Genomic DNA, 26,393 nt, shown 5'->3' with positions numbered 1-26,393 from the left:
AGAAAGAAAAATCAACTAATTAGTCACAGGACCTGCCAACAGGCAGAATACTTAATATTACAAATTATTACGAAAAAGCACCCTCTATACACATATAAATTAAACTCTATAACCTGTTCATATGGATATTAAATACTTGACATCATGCACACAACATTAATGCTCACTAAGACTCAACACCTGATTTACAAATCACAATAAACTGACATCACACTTACCTAATAATCAGTATTGCCCACGAGGCTAAATTTTTCGTCTCGAGACGATTAATACCTTTTTAAATTCGAGGAGAGAAACATAATATCGAGACGAAAGAGAAATTTCATGAGTTCCGTAGGCAACTCTAATTCACCCAAGTCCTAGACATCAATGTTTTAATGTTAAATGATTCAAAAGTATAAAACTATAAATTGATAACGTGGTGATTATATAAATATCATGAAAAGCACCTATCAACATTTAATGATATGCAACCATTACACAACACACACCAGTAATACGTATGGTTTAAATACTATATCGCATCCTTCGTGAACGTGAATCTTTCGTGATGCAGAAAGATCCTGGTAACTTGTAGATGAAATTATGAAAAAAAAAAAAAAAATCAGAGTATAAAGTTTGTACATAAATTTACAGAATGAGACAAGACAAGAAAAGATTTAATCGAGAGAAAATGAGAAATAATTCTTCGAGAATCGAAAAGAGAATAAATTTCTACAGAGGGACACTTTTAATAAGTCTCGTCTCGTGATAACACTACTAACCTCATGCTTATCTCATTATTTACGCATTATGCCTAGTGAATTTCACAATTCATATCAAATCGACATTTCAGTAACTTAACATTGTGATTGCAACGTCAATCAACATTCGACCTCTAATGCACAAATTTTAACATAATTTCGGTATCATGTTCACTCTGCTCTGGTTACAAATATTTCAATCATCAGGCTCACAACCCATTTTAACATCATGCACACTCACAAAATTATTTCCATTAAGACTATTCTTACTAGCTTTTATCATATAATCTGCTAAATACAATTAATTCAACTTGGAATGTGCAAATGTAATTGAAATTGTCAAAGATGCAATTTGCTCTAGCTTTTGTCTTTTTATGACATCAGTGGTGAATTATTACGCCGGGAACGCACATAAATTACTGATATTCGAGCACATCTCCAAGTCGCTTCTCGGCAACTGAAATTCTCACGTTCGATTACCGGTGTGGACACTCGGTTGAAAAGCCCTCCCCCAGCCCCTTGACGCTCAGGTATACACTAGATAAAATGGGCTTCAATAATACTTTCTGTACACTGGATAAAGCGGCAAACTGTGGTTTAGCCTTTCTCTTGATCATATCCTGGATCCGCGAGGCTATATATCAAGTAAATAAATAAGTCGACAAGTGAAATGCGTACCAGTTAGGCTCCGCAGAACTTTCGCTATCATTCAGAAATTGGGCTCAGGGATCAGGCAGAATGCTGACAAAAAATAAGATTTGATACACAGTTCTGTTTTCGTAGTATGTGAGGTGTTCCTCTGCGAAATTTTGATGTTTTCCTTTTCAAAAAGATTAGCCTAGATTTCAAAATTCTAATTTTGTTGCAAATAAGTGTTGAAATTTTGATGAAGGTTGTTTTGGGTAAAATCACTATTATCGTATTATCGGGAGAACATTGTCACATGTACCAACTTTTTACATTCAGCGTTGGAAATAATATGAATTCATTCGATTATTTGAGAGCGCTTTGTTCTTTGAGTTAAACCAGCTAATGTATAGCGGTTGTTATAGCCTATCTGACGAGTTTGTTTATTTTGTGGCATCGATGTTGTGTGTTTATATACTACAATGTTTTGTTCGGTAGAGTCTAAATAACAAAGCCCGAAATTTAAACTCTTCACTTTTTATTACAAAAATAATTTTTTATAACAGTCTTTACAAAGTTTTTGTAATTCTCTAAATGTTTTTCAGTATTTAACCAAGTCCTCGACACACAAACGTGGACTCGGAAAAGGTTTAATTGTTTTTGGCTCGAAATGCCCTTAGACAGGTAATGAGAATTACTCCTTCACTCAGTCCAGCCTCAAGAGTGAATGATTAATGGATGTCTCCTTGCTCATAGCAGCCTTGGGAGAAATGTGATTAATGGATATCTCCTTTGCTTATAGCACCGTCAGGAGATTGTTTTAAAGGATTTATCCATAGCCCCTGGCAACCCCAGGAGAAAGGTGTTGATAGGTGAGTGATCAACTGTCAATTGATACATTGCTCCCCTCCTCTTGAGGTCTCCTTTAATAGGTCTCTTCTTGTAGGGAGTCCATATAGAGGCAATCGGCCTTTTTCGTGACTTTCTGGAGGCGTGTTCTTTCTACGGCACTATTGTTTATTTTTGAGTGTAAAACCATGTTCTCGTACTAGACATGTGATTACCGTGTGTGCAGGGATGGAACCTTATCCCCCCACTGGAAAAAAATAATCCCAAGATTTTTTTTTTATTTAATGGACACATGAGGCATCATCGTAGAGTAGCACAGTTTGTGACTGTCACAAAACACTATAAGCACTGAACACTAAATATTATATAATATTAATATGTTACAAATACTCTGAAATGTGAACATTACAATCATGAACCTTTAATCGTGCTCCGTTTATTTACGAGTGCGTTATCTATAGAAAAGACAATGGAACATATCAAAGACTATAAAAGATTACAGTAAAAATAACCTGTTTTTACACCATGTGCATAAATTCAGGTATTCTATCTTTCTTATTCAATAATCAGGTAGAAATAAACAGTACTTTTGATTTGAATGATGCTCAGTAAATAGTAAGTTCTGAAATAACTATGCATGGTAGTGGTCAGTGTTGTAAGTGTAGATAATAGGTAACTGCGTTACCAGTTCTCTTCTAACTAACCACTAGGCTGTCTTACGGTTGTTAAGTCCTTATCCTGGCATTATTGTATTGGGTTTATTCCCAAAGATATCACGGAGCGAGGACCCGCTTAGATTTATTAGTCTCTCCGCGCTTTCTTGATAAACTGATGCACGGCCAATTATTAAGAAGGTGAGGTGAAGAGGGATTCTAGCTGCTGTTTCCTGATGATGACGAGTGATTTACTTTGCCCAATGGCAGAGAACCCAATACAGTAATAAGCAATTCTCAAAACCTTGTCCTATCAGCAGCTTAGGGTGCAAGTAGAACGTTCACAGAAAATTTCAAAGCTCTACACCTAATAGTTTCGGAGATCTAGCGAATGTCCAAAAAATTATTCAATCCTCCCATTTCCATGCTCCCTTGGAATAAGTATTTTACAAACTCCTGTCTTATCCACAGCTTAGGACGGAAGAGAAACATTTATACGAATTTTCGAGGTTATACGTCTAATAGTTTCGGAGATCTGGCGAATGTCAAAAGAAAATATGGAAGCCTCCTCACCCCTGGGATATGCAATTTCCAAAATTTCTGTCTTACTTGAAGCCTAGGATGCAAGGAAAATATTTATACAAAATTTTAAGGTTCTATTATACCAAAGACCCACGCAACTAAGAAAACAACAAACTGGAAAGTATTGGTATATCAAAAATTATGACGTCATAGAAATGAAACTACTTGTTTCGACGTCAAAATTTTCCTCGCCAAACAGTAATACTCTAAGGACCCTTTTGGGCAAAAACTCTTAGGATCTGAGAATATGCCTCCATCTCTTGTATTTTACCTTTCTCCTAATAGAACTGCAATTCGAGAACGGCTGTTGACTATGTTGACGACATGACTTCTGCCATGCTTGGTACAATGTAATGTCCTCTTGATCTATTAATTAGGTAGAATGAAGTACGTCAATGCCACGATGAGGAAGAAAAGCTACTCTAAAAAAAAAACTGCCATAGACTGGACATGGAGGTAAGTAATCAATACCATTCACACTGGTTCCAAAGATCGCTAGCCCTCTGCCCCTTCTTCTTCTATTACTTTCCTTCCTTTTAGGGTAGGTTACGGATACTATCTACGTTTACCATTTGCGATTTTACAGCTTTAGTGTTAATATTTCTCAATAAATTTTGACAGCTACATTATATTTATTTGAAATTGCATGTTGACAGTTATGAAATAAAGATGATTTGAACGATTTCAATGTTGTATTCATGTCTTGCATATTCGTATGTGTGAAATCTTCAAGAAATAAATAAATAAATTTAAAGAAACACTATTTAACTTATTTAAGTAGTTTTAAAATGTAGTGTATTTAATCCCTATATGCTTGTACTATATGAACTACCTCACATTAAATGGATTACGGCATGTGACTTATTAAAGTATGAAAAAGTAAGAGAAATTTGATATACAAGTAATTATTACGGATCAGTTAAACGAAATGTATGATATTACTAACAAAATTGGATTCTTCTACCATTCTAAACATATCGACGGTGTTAAGGTAAAAGGTCGTAACCCTCAAAAAATTGAAAATGTGGATTTTTATCTTATTCAGCTCACTATAGGTCAGGCCATAGGTAAGAAAAATATTGTAAGCTTGTGTTTATTATTAAGGCAAGTAAACCATGTTTTATACTTGTGTCTTGCACGGATGTAAATGGAAGTTAGAGGTAGTATTTTTGCTCTCCTGAAAAAAGCTAGAAATGAGGCATACGACATTTTACCATAACACCGTTGATATTGTGACACTGACCTGTACGCTCCCAAATTAACACATGTTATGCCTAAATTATAGCGAGATCTTATAAAGCCTGGAGACAACTGCAATGCATGGTGATAAGCATCAACTGCTTCCTCTGATCTATTACCATTCGCCAAAGTAGCTCCAAGGCGGTTCCATAGGCGGGAATCCTTAAACGAATAAACAAGGAAAAACATTACTTTTATTTCAACAAACTTACTACTGCAATTAAGAGTTTTTCGCAGATATAAGTTTATTTGCTATTATGGGTCAGTTAACAATTCATCAATGGCTTACTCTTTAATCGAAAACGTTAATGTGCTCCTTTGTATATTATTGAGGCCAAGTAGCTAACGTGCGCAGTTTATATGCGCGTAGACTTTAACAATGATAATTATGTTACAGCATTTACCATTGATCATCAAATAAACAAAGAAAACTTATTATGGGAATTTTCACTCTCTTCAAGTGCAAATTAAAATGTTCTTTCTGCCTTTCAGTAGAAGAAAATACTAACATCTGCTAGCGAATAAACGAATTATTAAAGTATGTTCCGTTTATCGCAAAGGAAAGTAAGCAATCGACCACTTTGTATCAATGCTACGAGTCGCAAAAAGAAGTTTAAAAAACCCAGCAACACTCCATGTGTTCGGAATAGGTGCCATATTGACTGCTAGGGTTTGTGAGAATAACGAAGCCTTTTATTCAATTTCTTTCTCCTTCCTTGAGAGGAAGGAAGCAGTTTTGCTGGTTGTTTAATGAAAATATTTGAACTTGTCAGTAGGTGACACTTTCAGCACGAAACTAAATAGTTATACTTACCACAGTTTATTACTTATAATTAGTAGTCTTTTATAATATCTATTTTAAGAATGAAAAGATGGAAATACTGAAATTGCGACATTTTATGGCCTCTAAATGAAGTTTGGATGCTATTTTGGATACCTTTTTGGACATGAACATCTAAAATAGAAAATTTAACTTGAGAGTGTCGAACATAGAGTGCAGAAAACGAAAAAAATGAAAGAGCACAACAGGATTTGTGGTGTCGATTGTGCATTATGGTAGTACAACTTCACATTTTAATTAGTACATGGAAGTTACAATGTTGAATTGAAGCATTTCCTTGCTAGCTCTCTTGGCTGGACTCTTCAAAGTGCAAAGCTAAATCTGATTGTGTTATTGAGAGGAGTTTGAGGAATTGGGAAAAGATATAATACGACAGATGGTAGGAATACAGGAACAAGAGAACCTCTTATGACCAGGGATGGGCCGATTCCGATTCTTCGATACTGGCGGTATCGAGAAATCGTCGATTCTTTGCGCTACCAAATTCGATACCGATTTCGTTCGATTCCGACGAAAAAATAGTGAAAATTCTCAAAACCATGTATTTTTATGATGGCTTGTTACGAAAACACTAAGAAATGTACAGATTATCGAGAGGATTGCATTTCCTCGACTCAGTACACTGTCAAGAAAATCTCTCTCTGCTCCACCAGCAACAGTGTTTCCAGAAAGACTGTTTTCCATGTCAGGGCAAATTTGTGACAAAAAAAAAAGAAACAGATTGGACCCAGAGACGGTTCAAATGACTGTTTTTCTTAACAGAAATTTGAAATACAATCCAAACTTTTAGTTTTTAAGACTTTTCAAGACATAATACCGGTACTTTTCTTTTCATTCTAATTCCATATTTGCAGGTTTTGAACATTTCAGTTTCAATTTTTCATTGTTTTGAAAGAGTTTTTATTCATTTGCAATAGGCTAATAAAATGTTTTTGGATTCAAATGTGTTTTTATTACTTGTTTTACCCAGAATCGGTATCGAGCCCGGAAGCGAGAATCGTGAGTAAAATTTCAGAATCGGAATCAGAATCGAGAAATTCTGGAATCGGCCCATCCTTACCTATGACCATAAGAATCGTGGATATACTGGATACTATTAAAGATCAAAATTTTGAAAAAGGCCTATACGAAAAGTGGAACGAGAATTTAAATTCCGTTTTAGAACTGGTAGTACAGCTTTGTATATTCGAAGAACATACAGAAATCCCACATAGTAGTGGAAATGTCACCAACATTGGGAAATTACTTATTATTGAACAATAAAATCTACTACCAATACGAGTCACATAGCATAAAACAATTTGTGTGAGTTCCGAAGTGCATGAAATTCCGAAGCTATGGACATACTGCACGCTACTATTCCCAAGAAGAAAGATGTGCGAAATGTGGTAATACAGAACATCGAAAAAAGGAATGTTCTTGACTCAAAGAGAAACCCGTAAGCATCCCATTCATAATTTAAAAAAAATGAAGCCCCAAAATGAGAGTGAATGCTTAACATACAAAATAATCAGAGATAGAGAATACTATCCATAATCAAATCAAAAATTTGATTATGGATAATAAACCTCACCAAGGCAACAAATTTAAGCGCATCGAAGGAAATGAGCCAAATGACAACCCGAAACATCACATGAGACGAAGAAAAAAATCCGATGTCAAATAAAACGTAACAAAGAGACGATGCAGAAATTTAGAGTAATAAGGCTAGAAACCAACAATATATCAAAACTAAAACAAAAATAGAACCGAAAGAAAATTGTGGAACTAAAAAGAAAACTTGTCTGTGGAACAGACTAACAAGAAAACTTAGAAGAAAAAATGAAGCAGCAAGGAAAAGTGCACATTTGAGTATTACAGTAGTTCATCTCCAAAAGAAGTGAGACAGGAAAAACAAAAAGATATTTAAAAAGTTAAAAAAAAAAAATATATATGCAAGCAAATAGAGTGAAGAAGAATGAAAATTATGAAGATATAAATCCACCGAACTTCTATTTGAATTTTGACAGAAAATTACAAATCTCAAGATTAGAAAAACCAGCATTCCTAACAATTTCTCTTAGATACCTGGTTAGACATCTCTGTGAAAATGAGAATAAAATATATCCTAGACCTGAAGAAGTGGACAGGATTCAGCTATATTGACATAGGATGTCAGCCAATCCAAAAGGTTTTGGAAATTGCTGATGACCTCTTCGAAAGAAGAAACCCAGAATTCAACTTAGTACAGAGCAATGTACAAAAACAGTGTATCCAAATTCATGAGAGATTAGTATATATATATATAAAATGGCCAAACTGCTATCAGTTAATCCGCAAATGACAGTCATACGAACTATATAAGTTTTTACGTAATATGAGTACAGTAGTTGTATATAAGAACCCTATATAAAAAACGGAAATCTTGCAAGCACAGTATTCACAACAACTTCTATAACCGGACAGACGCCAAAAGCAGCTGTAATAATCAACAACTGACAGTTATCGATTCTAAAAATAACGCAACACTCCGATGAGTGGACAAATATGCTGGAAGTAAGAAATAATTTCATAAAATTTATACTAGTAAACTTTTACTTTTAATTTAGTTATGAAATCAGACTATATTTAAACAAAGTAGCAAACATCTGTGATCTCATTTTAAACATGATAACTTATTTATAACACTGGATTCAAATATCAAATTTTCGCTATGGAGTAATAGACAAAAAAGGGAAAGGACTAGAAAAATGTATTAATCAATACAACCTTCGTTTTGAATATCGAAGGAAATCCCCCTACCGTTAGCAACAGAGCTGGAGCAAAATCTAACATAGATGTTACACTAGTGTTGGAAATCTCGTTAGAGTTGTACATGATTGGAAAGTATTAGAGTATCAAACAATTAGTAACCATAATGTAATGTTGCTTAAAATAAAGAATGAATTTCCAAAAATAAAGGAAAATTTCAAAAAAAAAAAAATAATAATAATAATAAAAATAAATAAATAAATAAATAAATAAATAATAAATAAAATAAAATAAATAAATAAATAAATTACAATCCTGAGAAGATACAATGGAAAGTATTCACAAACTACTAACATAAACCACACCAGAAGTAGACATTGAAGAGCTAACTAGGCACAATCGCGAACATAAACACTGAAAACAATGGCACAATTGCGAACAAAAGCACTGGAAACAATGACACAAACACAAACAAGAGTAAGAACAGACATAATGCATCCCCTTGGAACGGAAATTTTGCCCGACTAAAAAGAATATATAGAGCCTACAGAAAAAGCTGCTGAAGAGCGTTAGATCCAACATTACGAACAATAAGGTTCGAAAGATACATAGAGGCAAAGAGAATCAAAGTAGCTGGGAAAATTATGTAGAAATCATCTAGGATTAAATATATGGGACATGCCAATCAAATTATCTAGTAGAAAGACAAAGAAACAAAGATCGATCACAACGTTCCAAAGGAACGATCCGGCTATGGCGACTACAATTATAAAAACGATAAACTTCTTATCTAAATCACCATCTGACACACTTACCAGATGGTGATATAGAAACGGATAATGAAGAAAACAAGAAGAAAAATGAAAAACTCAACGACAAATACAATCCAGTTAGAACAGATATATTGAATCCAGTCAAAAGCGATTAAATAGGAATATATTAAGAGGACTAAGAAAAAAGAAAAAAGAAAAAAAAATACCAAGATCTGACAACATTAAAACAGAAATCTGTACAAAAATAAAGGATTATTGGATAACCATATCTCACGAACATGTATAACAGGTGTGTAGTTGAGAAAGACTTCCCCCAAAATGGAAGAAACGAAAATTAAAATTAATACAGAAAGAGGTGGAAAAAATATCCAACAAAACGAAAATTTTACCAATCTATCTGCTTGCTAAATACACTAGGTATGATTTTTGAGTAGGTCGTAGTTAAGAGGCTAAGCGAACTGAGATCTTAAATTGTCAACCTTAAATAACAATGTGGCTTTAGAAAAATAAAATTTACAGAGGATGCGTTAAATAAATTCATGAACATAACTGATGTGGAAATTTCAAAGAACATTAAGTACATCGGAGCTTAGTTTGTGGATATTTCTGGTTCGTTCGACAACCTGTGGTGGCCATCATTATTTAAAAGTCTAAGAGATTTAAATATTTTCAAAGGTCTATAATTACGAAATACTGTAAAAATAGAATTGTATTACTGCCATGTACAGATGTTAAGATAAAACATCGAAAGGATGTCCTCAACGCTCAGTCCTTGGCCCAATCTGTTTGGACATCAGTTACAACCATATCTAGAGGAATTAAATAGACTACCACAAACAACGGAAATAGCAGACAAGAAATAGAAGAAAAAGGAAATATCATTATGAAAATGTATAGTATCTAGTGCAGTAACAATAATGTACAAATACCTAGTGAAAAAATTAAAAACATTTTGTTCCACGGAAGTTTGAAGAGAGGTATTATTATAAAGTGAAAATAAACAGTAAAAAGAGCACTAAAACAAAACTATTTAGGAGTAATCTTTAATGAAAAAGGATCTTTATTACGCATTATCACAATTACTTGCAAAAAAGGCTGCTAATAATAATAATAATAATAATAATAATAATAATAATAATAATAATAATAATAATAATAATAATAATAATAATGCATAAAGTCGTAATTATAGAACAGAGGAAACCCCAATTAACACTAAAAGAATATAAATTTATCACAAAATTATTTGGCAAGCATACGCAAGCAATGTCTGGGGACAGAGGATTAGACAAAACATAACACTAGGTCTAGCAGTGGCCAGAACAAAAATAGGCATTTTACTAAGGTTTACTGGAGCTTTAGACAAGCTACTGACGAGAATAGGAACATCACCATTATCAATAAGTATCATAAAACGGGCAGCGATCTAGTGGTTAAAGAAAAATGACTTGGATAAAGTGAATGAAATAATAATAATACAAGCAAACAGTAAGGAAGCAACAGAAGAGCAAAAGTTAAAGCTCTGGCAAGAACGATGGACCTTTGAAGAAATAGGAAGAAGAAAAAATTAAATTTCACTTTAACGTCCCACGGTTATGCCCGTTAGGCTAAGTGAGACGAACGATTAAGGCAAGTAAATGATGATGGAATAATTGGTAAAATGATAACTCTGGACAACAAATTTTAACTTTCTTCATGTTTCGGAAATGAAAAGCAGATTTTCTTATACAAATGAGGATGCTGAATACGAAAATGACAATAAAAATGCTGAATTGGTTCGAGTTAAGTGTAATCGACGGAAATATGTGTTATCTAGATTAACACTTCTAGATTCTTGCATTGTCTATGTTGACTTTCACTTAAGTAGCTACTGCTTCAGTATAGTTCATCCGAGTATCGTGCTTTATATGTCATTCACTTCAGAATGAACCAAGCTTACAGATGGTACTCTGCGTATGTGTATATGATGTAAAATTTAACTTATATTGATATTACAAACGGTGCCTGTCGCATGTATTGTGGTTCTGATCTCTACTGATTGTCCAACAATAATCAGCAAGCACAGATTTGCTCCAGCGACCCTGATATCGCGGCCGATTAAATATTGACTTATATGATCGCAACGCATTTTTGCTATCAATTTACGACAAACAACGAGACCGATTACATATCGTTCTTCCGAACCTTTGCAATCACAGTGCCTCGCAAAATTTTTCTCTTCGTTTACGACGTGTTTGCGATTGTACTTTGCGTGGAATTAACATACTTTCATTGGTTAGTCAAATACCAAATGAAAGCTTGTGACTTTGTACAATTTTGATAGCACAAGCTTTATATAGGAAGGATTAGATATCTACAGGCTGTAGATATATGGTGATGAGAGGTTTCTGAGGTAAGTATGCATTTTATTTCATTTAATTGATAAAGAATTAGTAGTGAATAACACATTTATAGCATGGTAGAATAAAGGCTTGCGATATTAGTGTGTATGGTTTCCGATGTATTCCAGTATCTGCTTTTGTATTATTATTATTATTATTCAGAAATTGTTCTATTCGTAATTTGTTTATTGAGAAATCTTGTTCTAAAATTCGGCTTCAAGATTCTCCATATGATAAATTTAGTTTCAAGATCGCAAAATCTTACGACTGACGTCATTACACAAATTTCGAAAAAATACATTTAACGTTGTTTGTCGGAAATTGATCGCAAAGATGCGTTGCGATCCCGCAAGTTAATATTTAATCGGCCCCATCGTTTCTACATCGTAGAAATAGTTTGGTGAAAATGTTCCCAATGCTCATCGGAATTTTCTAGGAAGAAATCTATATGGAAGTGTAACATGTACATTTTTAGTGACATATTACACCCCATTGCTTGGTAGGAAGATATTAGGTGCTCCACTATCCTTATATTCTGAGACCGCTCAATTCCCAAAAACAATTCGTCAGCACGTTTCGGAAAGAATCCCATGCAATAATCTCTTTTATCTTTTAATGTTGCATCAAATTCAGGATCATTGAGGAGTTGGCGAATTTGAGGGCCAATAAATATTCCTCCCTGATTTCCTGACTTTAGTCTCAGTAATTTGTGCAAATTTACGCAGAATATATTTGTTATGGTTCACTCCTTCCAGACTCTTTCGGCTCTCTAAGGATATCCAATCATAATAAACCACCAAAAAAAAAAGTAATTAAAATTACCATAAAATATTATGGGTTGTCTTATTCTCAAATGAGAATTAGTTTTATCACGGGAAATTAATATTTATTCAGGAAATAATTAAATTGAAGTGATTTGACGAAACCCCTTAAGGTAAAATAAAAAAAAAATCCGCAACTCTTTCACTTCAGAGCCCTATCCCTTAAGTCAGATGACCATCACTCAGACCAACAGACTCCAACAAATTTACTTAGTCAGACCACCGATTCGTCAGTCCCTCACAGTTTTGTCTGACGCCTACCGCTATCAGGAAAGCCTGACTACAACTTTCCGTCTACAAATGTAAGAGACCCTGCAGCCAATGAACATCACTTAGTCCTAACACTGGTTCTCTTTCTCTAAAGAGAAGACCATCACCCAGGCTTCCACTTCTAACTAGAAGATAATGAGAATCACTTATCCCAATAAGCTATCATTCAAGCTTTTCACCAGGATAACCAAATGTTATCAAACTTGATCATCACTCAGACCCAAGGAAATCACTCATCCCTTGCTCTAGCCATGACTTAGGCCAGTCCGTAATTACTTCCTTATAAAATGGCTCCAGAGAAATCATCTATTCTCTGTCATCAGTCATCATTCACACCGTTCCCTACAAGAAAAGAAAGTTACCAAAAAAAAAAAAAAAAAAAAAGCATGACCTTTAACAACGTAGAACGGCTCTAACAGCCATAGTCATCCAGCACCCTATGGTCCGAGAGGCTTCCTTTTATATGGTCGACGATCCTACTCTTTTTAGTTTACTTAATTTTATTTTCGCTTAAAAATCTGAAGAAAAAGAAAGTCTTTTGAATGCGAGCAACCGTCTCAAGCCTCTGGAAACTCATCGATCACTATAAGAAAAAACTTGAATGTTGAGTTCGTTAAATAAAGCTGAAGCAAGAAACACAAAGTTGAAGCAGATATACACATACAAATAAATAAGCAATAACCAAGATGAAATTATAAATATAGAACACATAATACGTATATATGTAATTAAATATATGTGTCTGGCCAAACTTACCTTTATCTGTAACAAAATTATATACACTTTTACATTAATTCTTTACTCAAAAAATAACACACAGTAAGGGCGAACAGTCGTCCTTACATAGCACTTGACAAACAAATAAAAAGAAAAAAGAAAGAAAAAGAAAAAATCACATTCCTTGTTAGGTCAATGTCTCTCATTCTTCATTCATCTTTGTAAATGTACTTCTCGCCAGAAATGTATTCGTTGCTAACTGTTTAAACAGAAGATAGGGACCAAGGTACTTTGGTAATAAACTGCCAGAAATGTTCTTTGGTACACAGGACAATCGCACCGCCGTTACCCAAACCTTCTGCCAAACTCTAAAATAGTGTTGTTTTCTTCCCCTGTCATAAAGTTTCTTCGAAGCCTGTGCCTCTTCTGTTGCGTTATATTTGCGCAATCTTGAGCTGCCTTCATCCTCTTTTTAAGGTCCGTAAAAAAACTTGGTGTAATTGTGTTCAATAACTTCATGGTACCCTTCGGCTGTCTCTTAGCTACTGCCTATATCTAAATACACTATATCCTCTATCCCCAAACCACTGCATTTTACAAGAGGCTCTTTTAATGCCCTTCTCTTTTTCATTGCCTTCCTGGTCGAAGACGAGAAATGTCCCCGTTTTTTTGTAACTGTGACTACACTGTTACGAGAATTTTTTCCTGTCCTTCGTTTCTCTCCTCTATTTTCGCCAGCCAAAAAATTCACCCCTCCTTTCAGGTTGTCTACTTGAGCACATAGCCTAGGGCTATTGTGCCTTTCTACTTTGACCCTCTGTGTACAACCATGCGTTGTTATTTTTTTCTGTCCCGTTAGGATGAACGAAAGAAGTAATTTTTTTTTTTTTCGAACTGCCATACACCTTCTTTAAGGTGTAATGATATACCAATTTTCTGCATCAGGTCCGCACCACAAATTAAAGGAATATTAGGGTTACGGAGAACGTAGAACGTATGTCTAATTTTACGTGATTTTAAACAACACTCTTCTGCACTCTTCGTATGACCACTTGCTAGAGAAATCTCAAGTTTTCGCTTTTCATAGAAATCACCCGTTCTTCTCCATCTGTTCACCATTTTCGTATTATATAAGCTTATACAAGAGCCGCTGTCTAAATACATAAATTCCTTCTCTCTATAAAAGAATCCACACAAATAAGGCTCAACTGTTTTCTTATTAATATGGTTGTTATCTAGGACTGACGCTGAAGCATTCTCTCTCGGTTTTTTTTTTTTTTTTTTTCGCGCACTCATAGCTCTTATAATCGATTCTTTTGCAAGAGAAACATTGGATCCTTTTCCTTTTTGCATTTTGATTACTTTTTCGTGGTATTTTCTCGCTAGAAACCCTATTGAACTTAGCCGGATCTAAAGCAAAAAATGTTATATCCGCTGTAACTGTCGTTTCATTTCTCTCTCTCGTATTTATAGCTCCTACAGTGGAATAATTAGGAATTCCAGTTCTCGATTGCTGCACGTAATTATATTCACCTAACAGATATGACTGAATCTTTAACGATTCTTGCTCGAGCTGCTTCAGAGAATCAAATTCTTTCCCATGCAAAAGTTGTCTAAACTTCGGATGTGATTTTCCTATAATTTTCGAAATCTGTTCTTTTTCCGTCGGAGGTTTTCTGAGCCTCGAAAACAGGGTTGTCACACCTCTTATAAATTTGGCCAACGATTCTTCGGTGTTCTGTATTTTAACCGCAACCATGCTCTCTATTTCTGAGTTATAATCAAAACTAAAATGCTCTTGTAAGGAACTATGTTTGAATGTAGCATAGTTTTCGAATGGTCTGCGGAACTTGAACCAACTTCCTGTTTCTTCAAGTAATATTTTCGGAAGTACTAGCTCTAATTTATCCTCAGCGATCTTTTTCTGCTTCGCGAAATCTTCTATTGAATCTAGAAACTCAAATGGACATTCGTTCTCAGCTCCCGAAAAAGTTGGTGTTGATAATTTAATATCAATCATATCGTCTGCCTTCCTGCGATTACAAGGTGTTTCGCTTCTACATTCACCATTGTTTGCATTTTTCAATTTCAATTTCCTAATTTCTTCTAGTATAATTGACAAATTCGTTTCTTCACTTTCCTCCAAACCTAGAGTGTTTCTAAGCTCTTCTGGACTTATTGTATTTGCCATGACTTCCTTCTTTACCCTTCCTGATCTTAATAACATAAACTTTACTATTTTCTATCTATTCATGCGCTTATTTGAAATTATGAAAAAATTCCGGCTGCAGGCCCCAAAATTTGTTGTGGTTCACTCCTTCCAGACTCTTTCGGGTCTCTAAGGGTATCCAATCATAATAAACTACAAACAAATAATTAAAATTACCATAAAATATTATGGGTTGTCTTATTCTCAAATGAGAATTAGTCTTGTCACGGGAAATAAATATTTATTCAGGAAATAATTAAATTGAAGTGATTCGACGAAATTCCTTAAGGTTTAAAAAAAAAAAAAAATCCGCAACTCTTTCACTTCAGAGCCCTATCCCTTAAGTCAGATGATCATCACTCAGACCAACAGACTCCTACAAATTTACTTAGTCAGACTCCACCGATTCGTCACTCCCTCACAGTTTTGTCTGACGCCTACCGCTATCAGGAAAACCTGACTACAACTTTCCGTCTACAAATGTGAAAAAAACCCTGTTGTCAATGGACATCACGTAGTCCGAACACTGGTTCTCTTTCTCTAAAGAGAAGATCATCACTCAGGCTTCCACTTCTAACTAGAAGATAATGGGAATCACTTATCCCAATAAGCTATCATTCAAGCTTATCACCTGACTAGCTAAATGTTATCAAACTTGGTCATCACTCAGACCCAAGGAAATCACTCATCCTTGCTCTAGTCATCACTTAGGCCAGTCCCTAGTTACTTCCTTATAAAATCAGAAATTCTAACGCCGTTACTCAGGCTCCAGAGAAATCATTTATTCTCTGTCATCGATCATTATTCAGGCCGTTCCCTACAAGATAGGAAAAAAACAGGACCTTCAGCAACGTAGAACGGCTCTAACAGCCATAGTCATCCAGCACCCTATGCTCCGAGAGGCTTCCTTTTATATGGTCGACGATCCTACTCTTTTTAGTTTACTTAATTTTATTTTGGCTTAAAAATCCGAAGAAAAAAAGTCTTTTGAATGCGAGCAACCGTCTCAAGCCTCTGGAAAATATCATCGATCACTATAAGAAAATACTATATAGAAGAAACTTGAATGTTCAGTTCGTTAAATAAAGCTGAAAGAAATCCAAGCAAGAAATACACAGTTTACGTAGACATACACATACAAGTAAGTAAACAATAACCAAGATGAAATTTTAAATATATAACACATAATACGTATGTATGTAATTAAATAATTATATGTCTGGCCAGACTTACCTTTACCAGTAACAAAATTATATACACTTTTAGACTAATCATTTATTCAAAAATAAAAAACAGTAATGGTGAAGGCGTCCTTACATATTTGAAGGCATTACCTGTTTGGTTCATACTTTTAACGAAGTTTTTCATTAAACCAACTTTAATATTTAAAGGAGGAAATAAAACTTTACTCGAATGTATCAAAGGAATGTATTGAACGTTATTTGTTTCTGACTCCGAAGATTTACGAAATGGCCATTTTTTGTTTTCCTAGAGGGAACGCTTATCACAGCAATATTTTGTGTAGCCGAGCTGCAGGGCAAGAACTATGGCAAGAACTTTGAAGTCGCCACAAATATTCCAATTATATTCGTTACAATTTATGGCTTTCAGTAGTTTTTCCACGTTAGCATATGTTTCCTTCCAGTGCACTGCATAACTGATTGGGATTGATGGCAACACATTTCCATTGTTCACTAAGACAGCTTTCAGACAGTTTTGAAGCGTCTATGTATAGCCGCCATTCATTGGGATTATGTTCTATGTTAAGTTGACTCATAAAATCAGTTGCGATTTTACAACACACTATGTCACCTTCCACTGAAAAATACTCTTCCAGGGGCTTCTGACGTATCCGATACATGGAAACTTTAACCTCTTCAGAAAGAGTTCCCCACTGCTTGTGTCTGGATGCTGGTAGTTGTGTGCCACTTTTTAACAACCCCAGGTCCCTTACAAGGTCATTTAATTCATGTTGAGTGATCATATGGCGAATAGATGATGATATGGTGGTTGTGGAGTCAGGATTGATGGATGACGAATAACCTGCAACAGGATTTCACATACCTCGGTGGACTTTCTTTGCCTCTTGCTTTAGGTTGGATGAAACACTGGAGTAACATACGGGAGGTTGTGGAATTTTTAGTTCTTCAGAAAAGTGGCACAGGACGAATAGCTGAAGGGATATTGGGGTAAGTAATGGTCCTCTGTTTCTTTCTAGATAGACCTTTCATCAGAGAAACCATGCAAAAATAGTAGTTTGAAGTATGATCTGTCGGATATCATTGGAACTACAAAAACATGCATGGTCTTTTTCCATGCAACCAATCCTACAAGTTTGTAGAACAATTATTACAACTTAATTGTGGTGCCCACTTTTTATACGTATCTCCCACTTTACAGCCGAAGTACAAGTGATACGCTCTCTTTATGATACGCGTGAAATTTCGCCTTTGATTGGCAAATGTTACTTCGCCGCAAACGTAACAAAAATTGTCCGCTTGTTAACACATTTACGTGACATGTTTTCTGGTCAATACTGTTATATAACAATAAAAGCAATAGATAACACCATACTTTAACCCCTATCTCAGCACGACCACGTCCGGGAATTCTACTACGAATATACAATTTGTGGTAGACGTTCTTTATAGTTGGCGTGAAATTTCTGTTTTGATTGGCATATATCACTTCGTTAATATTATAACAATTTGCTCTGCATTGTTAACACATTTACGTGACAAGTTTATGCTCACACGGCAGGGTGCAACAAGTTGTCGCTAAAATCTGATTGCCACATAACATCTGATAGAGCATCATGAAAAATGAACATGAGCAAAATTTAAGGTGCTATGTACCAGAAGGACAGGAGCTACGGGGCTTCAATATTTGAATATCCAAAGAATTATATCATGGAATTATGTACGTTTAAAGTAAATATTTTGAAAACGTTTAAAGCAATCAAAACAAAAGTTGCACAACATAATGAGAACAAAATACCCTATCGAAAACCATAAACAATGTTGCCATAGCTGAAGCAGTTGCCAACTCAGCATAAAAATATTTTATTATAAATAGCACTAAATACAAGTTATTAATATTGTGGAACGATTCCACAATATTAAAAATAAAGGATGAGGACAAGTAATATCTCTCCATCACACGAACCTCACGAAACTCAAAATAACTAGCGATTATTGCAAACACAGTATACATGATTATTGCAGCATATATGCAGATACATGCATTATATAAAATATAACACATGTATTTTATAACGTTATCGCCTTGTAGTAAGAGATACTGCTGTACTGTTAACATGTTTGCCTATATAGCTGCGCAGGCTTTCAGGATACGCCTCAGTGTATGCTTGTCTAGCATGAAGCCTGAATAACGTTTGGGATCCTCTCTTAATCAACAGTTCACATCTCATATAGCCTTGATATTAACAAAGAAGGTTAAATTCCAATTGAATCGGTGTGTGGAAGAACAGTGCTAGTCTAAAATCAGCCATTTGGAGATAACTGCAAAAAGTAATACTAAAAACATAGACCTACAAGTTGCAATGAAGAACAGGATAGTTTGCAATCCCTCGCACGTTAAAACAGCTAGCCATGGTGCTGAATGAGTGGAAAAACAGTATATGTCTTGAATTAGAACTGCTGTTCTCTCACGTATAATCAGGCTTTCAAATGGCGCTAGGAGCGCAGCGCTTCTGGTTGAAAACTAAACCTTTATATGTGTTGACGCTTACTCCGTCACTTGCTCAATCCATTATCGTTTCTCTTGTGAATCGGTTGAGTTGAGTTGATTTTGAGTTTAACGTCCCTCTCAGCAGCAGCGAATCCTTTCTTTTTGCAGTCATTTATAATCTTTTTCTTTATCTCTTCTTCTTGTCTTTTTTGCGCTACATTCTCATATATCTCATCTTTCAGGTCACCAAGTTTTTATTCATACCATACTTTATTCATCACAACTATAGCGCCCCCTTTGTACGATTGTTCCACTATGTCATTTCTCATTCTCAGTCCTATAAGGGAATTTTGAAATAGCGTTACCATCTTGTACAGCACAAAATTCTCAACTTTTACAAAGTACCAAATGTCTCGGTAAGTACTTGATTTGTTAATCTCAAATAAACCTGACAATGCTCCTTATGACATACTGATTTGTTCTATGAATTTTAAACCATACTGTACTAGGGACCTTTTCCAAGTTATCGCACTATTTCCAAATTCAACTTTTCTCTCTTCTATTGTGGCAACACTGTTTAACTGATCTTTCTAAACTTGAAGTCATTTTATAGAGTTCTTCCCAGTATTTAATTCAATGTGCACAAATAGTTACTACTTCATTCCTTGTGTGTGTTAAAGGCGTTTAAATTTGACACATGTTTAACGTTATTTCTCAAAAAGTATGCAACACTGATCTGCGAGTGTCATTTCTTTCGTCTTTGTTTTCATTTGTGATTCGAATTATGAAATTAAATTTAGGTCATTCCATTTAAAAAATCATAACTTTACATTGGGTTCGCAACACTGTTTACCTGGTGATGTTACCCAATATATGGATAGATGTCCCCCTTCCTGTACTTTCTTTGTGCAAAGTTTCACTTCTCTCTCTCTCTTGGTTCATCTGTTATAAAGGTGGGACATTATAAATGGTGCACCCGAGGGGTGTAACCAAGGGGGGCCCATCGGGGCCGTGCCCCCCAAATGGTTTCCTGGCCCCCCCAAATGACCAGCTTTTAAAACATCATAGTAAAATTATCTCGCTTCATTCAGTTAAAGGTAACAAAGTTTATTGACAATTAATAATTTATGGTAAAATAGTAAGGAGAAATATTGTTTTTTTCCATACCGATCGAAAAATAGTATAGTATCTCTTCCTTATACCGATCGAAAAATAGGATACTTTTTTTTTTGTGTGTGTGTGTGTCAGCATATTATACAATTTACTGCGATTTATATTTGACAGTTTGAAGACAAACGTTTTAACAAGGTACTACAAATACAGCCATAAAACAAAGGTATTAAACTGATTTGTAACTACAGTATATTTTTATATGCTTTAACAAGTGTTTTAAAAGACATAGAGGATGGAAAATTTGGTGAGAAACAATGTTTTTATTCAATTTGGATTTCATTCGCTCTCTCTCTTATTTCTACTCAGTGTAATAAAATAATTATGTTTTTTTAGTCACGAATAATAAATATTTTTGTCAGGAAACCGTAAAGAAATTAAGTGAAATTTCAAAGAAAATCAATCTTGTGTAGATAGGTTCTGTATACAAGGTCTTAAATTTAAATATAAAGGTAACTAAGAAAAGTTTTGTTGCTTTTTCACCCACCACCTTCGAACATTGATATGTCTCTTAACTTGGAAGATCAAAAATAGTCCCCATCAGCATCGACAACCTTCTGAAAACGTTTTGGAAGGCCATGGAATCCATCGCGGTAGAACTTGGTGGGCCGTGAAACGAAGAAGGTATCACGTGCATTTTGGACTTCTACTAGGGATATGAACTGGCGTCCTCTAAGGTGATTGTTCAAAGAATGGAACAGGTGATAATCGGACGGTGCAATATCCGGGGAATATAGTGGTTGCAATATTGTTTCCCATCCAAGGCGGAAAATGGTGTCCTGAGTCATCTTAGCCACGTGGGACTTAGCGTTGTCCCGTAAACAAGGACCCATTTGCAATTCAGAAGTGATGGCTCCAGAGTTTTGAGTTTTTTGTTGAGCACAGCTCAACTGCTGACACTACACAGTTGGATTGATACTCTGACCAGCTGGTAGCAGTTCCCGATGCACGATGCACCAAACACACAGAAGGACCTTATTCTGGTACAGTGCTGGTTTCGGCTGTTTTGAAATCGGTTCATGGGATGCTAACCAATGATGACGGCGCCGTGGAGCTTCGTATAGGACACACTTTTTATCACATGTCAACGACTCCGAAATCACAGAAATGGCTCCGAAACAGTAAATAAACACAGGCGACTGCCGCGTTGCCTTCTGGCCCGGAGTCAAAATATGTGAGACCCATTGACCCAACTTGTAGTGCTTCACAAGTTGATGGATGTGCTGCCGAATGGTTTCTCCACACACTGAATTGTAGTCCCAGTTCCTCTTTGTACATGTGTTGGTCTTCTGGTACGTGGTGTTTTCGGGTGTTTCGTCATCGTCCTTAAACTTGTTAAACCGTCGCTGCAATGTCCGCGTCGTCACGACACTCTCACCAAAGGCCTGGCATATCTTCTGTCCCGCTACAGCGGCGTTTGACCTCCATTTGAACTCGTTTAGAATACATGCTCTTATGACGCTCTGTGGATGTCCCATGTTCCCTCTGTCTTTACGCAGTTCACGGTGTGTCTGAATTGCCACAACCAGGTAGTATGTTAAATACCACAGCAACAACTGACGTTCGCCTTATCTCCACTCGCATTCAACTCACGGTGTGAGGTCCAATTGAACACAGACCTCCACGAAAAGGGACAGAACTTTCTTGGTTACCTTTATAGTTATGCACAAAAGTATAGCGTTTGGTCCCGGGCAGTAGTTTTTGATTAAGCATAATAAAAACTATCTTGAATATAATTTATGGATAATAATAATAATAATAATAATAATAATAATAATAATAATAATAATAATAATAATAATAATAATAAGAAGAAGAAGAAGAAGAAGAAGAAGCTAAAATAGTGTTTTTAGTTTTCCAGAAGAAAACCAAAATTTTCCTTTCTTTCAGGCCTCAAAAACACTAGCAGCAACACTTTTTTTGGCTTTGTACATTGTAGCTGGCCCCCCCTCAAAAACGACGGGCCCCCCTACAAAAACCTGCTGGCTACACCCCTGTATATATATAATGTGTGTGTGTGTTTTGGAAACTCTAGGATAAGCAGCCTTGCACATACCATAAATCAAGGAAGGATCTTCGAACTATCGATTGGAAAAACAGTTCCGTCTACGACTCTCGAAGAACATCATTTAATAATATCTCTCTTAAGTATTCATTGCGTGGATACCAAATTTTGCTGTTGTCGATGAATCTAGAATAAATGTTCTCTTCTCGATCGTTACTGTCGATACTGCACAGCTTGTCATCATTCTCCTCCTTTTCTTCTTTCCTTAATGAAATGTTTCGGTTGCTTTGCTCCCTGCTTTTTTAGTAATATTACTAAACTAGTGTTCATCTACATGCTTTTCCAAAAGTTCCAATCACTTCTTCCTTGCTGCTGGAGTGGTCTCCACAGGTTCATACCCGGGGTGTTCTGAAATTCATGACGTTGTTTTCCGTTTTGTGGATTCACTATTTCTAAAACGTTATTACTGATCATCTTCCATATACGTTTGGACCACAGAAAACTTCACATAGCTTGCCAATGCGCTTGTCCGCTCGTCTACTACTATGTACTGACAAGAAGACAGAAAGAGAGTGAGTGAGAGACGGGGAAGGAGGGAGGATTTCGCCCTGAAATAACCCTATTCTCACTTCTTATGACGTGTTCAATATTTTATTCCTTTTTTGTGTGGTGTCTCTTTTTCACAGATCTGCCGTGATAAACTTCCTATTCATTCTAATCACTACAATCTTTCTCATCGATTTCTTCCTCCCCGGGTGAAATGGCAAAATGCGTTAAGATAAATTCTTCTGGTCAGAATTTTAAATGCAATTTATCTGTTGTAACACCTAAACTAGCACTAATGGTACCATTTAACAATAATTTGACAACGCTTGCACTACATATTCTCGTCATTAAGAATGAAAATCACCACACAACACACGCAAGATTCTTTCCAAATCTGCATGAAATCTTTCGATTACGTTTCGTTAAGCGTGATAAGGCATAGTATAACGTACTTTTATGTTCTATGCGTCCATAGGTTGCATTAGCGGGCCTGAGCCGATCCAACACCATATGTTAGCGACCGGTTGAATTACATCCAACCTCGTGATGAGGAACACGTTGTCAGCGCGCTGCGTCGTTCTGTTTCAGGAACGCGTATCAAGGAGCTTCCTACACCTAGTGGCCGTCAGATCATTTATTCACATGACTTTCCAGTTTACCTCACGAATGATGAGCGGACGCCCAAAAATTGGAAGCACTGGCCGATAATCAAATCCGGGACCAAGCGGACGTGAGTTCAACGCTCTAATCACTATACTACGGTGTCCCTTCCACATCACATACAGTTAATAAGTATGTTTAACCATGTTTACCTCGCGTAAGAGGACCCAAAAGTCAGCTGGTACGAGATGTCGGATGTTTCTTGCTGGCACACTTTGTACCACACGCTGTACAGGATGATTATCGATTTTTGATTGCATAGAAATTTAGTCACGTGTGTAAGACTTTAAATCACTTATCATTCTTTTCAATAAAACATTTTCGAAATAATACTACACATTTTTATAAATCCAGATATATCTATAATTTGACACTTCTAAACTTCTCTTCTAATCTTGTCTTGCATATACTCGGGTCTCTTGGTTCAAATTGTACTGTCATATTTTAGTAACGAAGAATTCAGATCCATACAGTCCAATATTTTCCTCTGATCCACCATGAAATAATGTATGTTTCGGTTTCTGCAGTTTTGCTTTTCCTTGCCACCATATCTCATACACTGCTGCAATACAAACTTTTTTTTTTTTTTTTTTTTTTTTTTTTTTTTTTTTTTTTTTTTTTTACATATTTCTTCTCCTACGAGTTATATCTTCCCTGGTATTAGTAACGTAGACTTCTGTAAATAATGCGATACAGTTGTTGGACATATGCTCAATTCCCAACCTGGAAGACCAAGAATTTTCTGTCAGGATCCACTCTTCTTAGCTCTTGTAGATCCCTCTATTAAACCGCTAGACAGCAGTGTTGGATTTGGTTCGTTCCGTCAATCCGCTACCCATTATATCTGATGGCGACTCGCTTATTAGCCACTTAGGGAGACGCATAGTGGGAGGAGTTGATACATCTTTGATTTATGAAAGATATACCGGTTACTCTAATACAATAGAGAGCTTGCTCAACTACATATTAATCTGTTTACGTTTAAATTAATTGTAAATCTTTTTATACAACTATTACTAAGTTATCATGAACAATATAAATAGAACGTATATATAAGTAATTAGGACCTGGATATTTATGAAATATTAACAACTAATCAACAATGTAAACAGAAACGGGAATACACGCATATGGATTTCTAACAAACAAATTTGTAATTTAAACAGAGTGCTTCTTAAATTGTGGAATTTACAGATTTTCGATGTAACTTACGAAATACATATTTTGGTATTAACAGGATATTACACTATCATTCCAAAACAAAGGAAATGAGTAACTTTTTTAAAAAAAGAAAAATGCACGTTTACTAGAGTATTAAACATCAAATTATACGAACTATGAAGGTTACAGGAAGACTATAGAACTTATCGTAATAGTAAAATAATTTTTATATTCTCGCTTAAGATTCCTCGCCATGACCACTTAGAACAAGATTGTAACAGCATTTAGAATTCAAAACTTACGTTAGGCCTTGCTTCCAACGCAGCTCTAAAACAATCAACTGCCTTATCATATTCATTTGACAAATTAAATAGCACGCCCAATCCACACTGGACATCGGGATCTATCGTATTGGAAGGATTTCTACGTGCTGCAGCTATGTACAAATCTCGTACTTCTCGGTGTATCCGACTGAAACAAAACAGAAAAAGTACTGATGTTATCATAAGAATTTCATTCTAGTTTATAACAGAATGGATAAGTAATTTTGCAAAATAAAACCATTCATCGTAAATTATTCGATTCTAACTTTTAGAAGAAATAAGTTTAAATGTTTAGATAATTTTGAAATTTTTATCTTGTTGGGACACCATTTGCAATGTATTAGTAGTAAGAATCAAATGTTTGGGCAGCTTGCAACTAGCTCAATGTTTATGATTTCTAAGGCGTTTTATTTCCTGAGTATATACTCATTCTTAAGTACAAAATTATACCCTTGAACGAGGTTTATCTTGACTACTGAAAGTGTGTAATTATAGAAGTTACAAACACAGAACTCAAAATTTGGGTTACTTTAAAGGTTGAAAAATTATGTAATGTTCTCCGTAGCATAAAGATATATGAATCCTACAATATTATTACAGTTCAATGAAAACAAAATGTCAAAGGATGAGACTTATACAAATACGACCAACGTTTATGCCATTTAGACTAAACTAGACGATGATTAATGGAAGTTTATGAATTATGATTATGATTTTTTTGCTGGAAATCGAACCCGGGACCACGTACACCAAAGGCACACGCGCTAGAAACCGGATTAGCGGGGAGCGGAAATACAAGTTATAATCAATATACGTTTACATGTATTGGTTTTGATATAGGAAACAATTTAAGACTTATTAGTACATGTATTTTAAGATACAGTATACATAAATCGTTCACGTGATAAATTAATTTTGCGTGGGAATACTACTACATATTGCATAACAGTTTTGGAAACTTACATAACACGTTTCAGAATGATTTTTTTTAAAGACATGTTTTATGAAAGCTTTTCATCATTAATATTATTAGACATGCAGAAACTAGGTAAAAAATAATATTGAATGAAAGTTTTTATCATAATGAGAAAACTAATATTAATTTAGGAGAGTCTTGTTAGCCAATTTTATCAATGGCTACAAGATTTGAAAAGGATGCATCTTCGACATGGCCTGATATTATTGTGAAATAAGGCATTATCGATGTAACTAAATAATCATCATTACTACGGAATGTTATTATACAAGAAGAGATAACATATTTAACTATTTCATCATCTTCGTAGGAGCCCTATCTCACCTTACTACCTATACAAGAAGTAGTATTAGAAACAATACCCTCGTGTATAGGCCTATGCTGGCCCACCGGGACATGTCCCGGTGCGCCCTCCGAAACATCACAT

The 26,393-nt window shown here is 35.3% G+C and overlaps 1 protein-coding gene across 1 annotated transcript in view; it reads right to left on the bottom strand.

Moving 5' to 3' along the window:
* The window catches only part of LOC145671220 (peroxisomal targeting signal 1 receptor-like), a gene marked incomplete at its 5' end in the record, with an annotated part of 69,769 nt that extends 44,631 nt beyond the window's left edge, over nt 1–25,138 (bottom strand). The window contains 2 exon segments of the mRNA XM_081740102.1: nt 4,698–4,855; nt 24,970–25,138. Of these exon segments, the coding sequence (XP_081596228.1) occupies nt 4,698–4,855; nt 24,970–25,138 (327 nt within the window).
* Nucleotides 25,139–26,393: the final 1,255 nt, after the last annotated feature.

Source organism: Thermobia domestica, chromosome 15 (genome assembly GCF_964235325.1).
Source record: "Thermobia domestica chromosome 15, izTheDome1.hap1.1, whole genome shotgun sequence".
NCBI lineage: Eukaryota > Metazoa > Arthropoda > Insecta > Zygentoma > Lepismatidae > Thermobia > Thermobia domestica.
The sequence above is the reverse complement of the archived record's forward strand: the minus strand, read 5'-3'. Positions and strand labels throughout refer to the sequence as shown.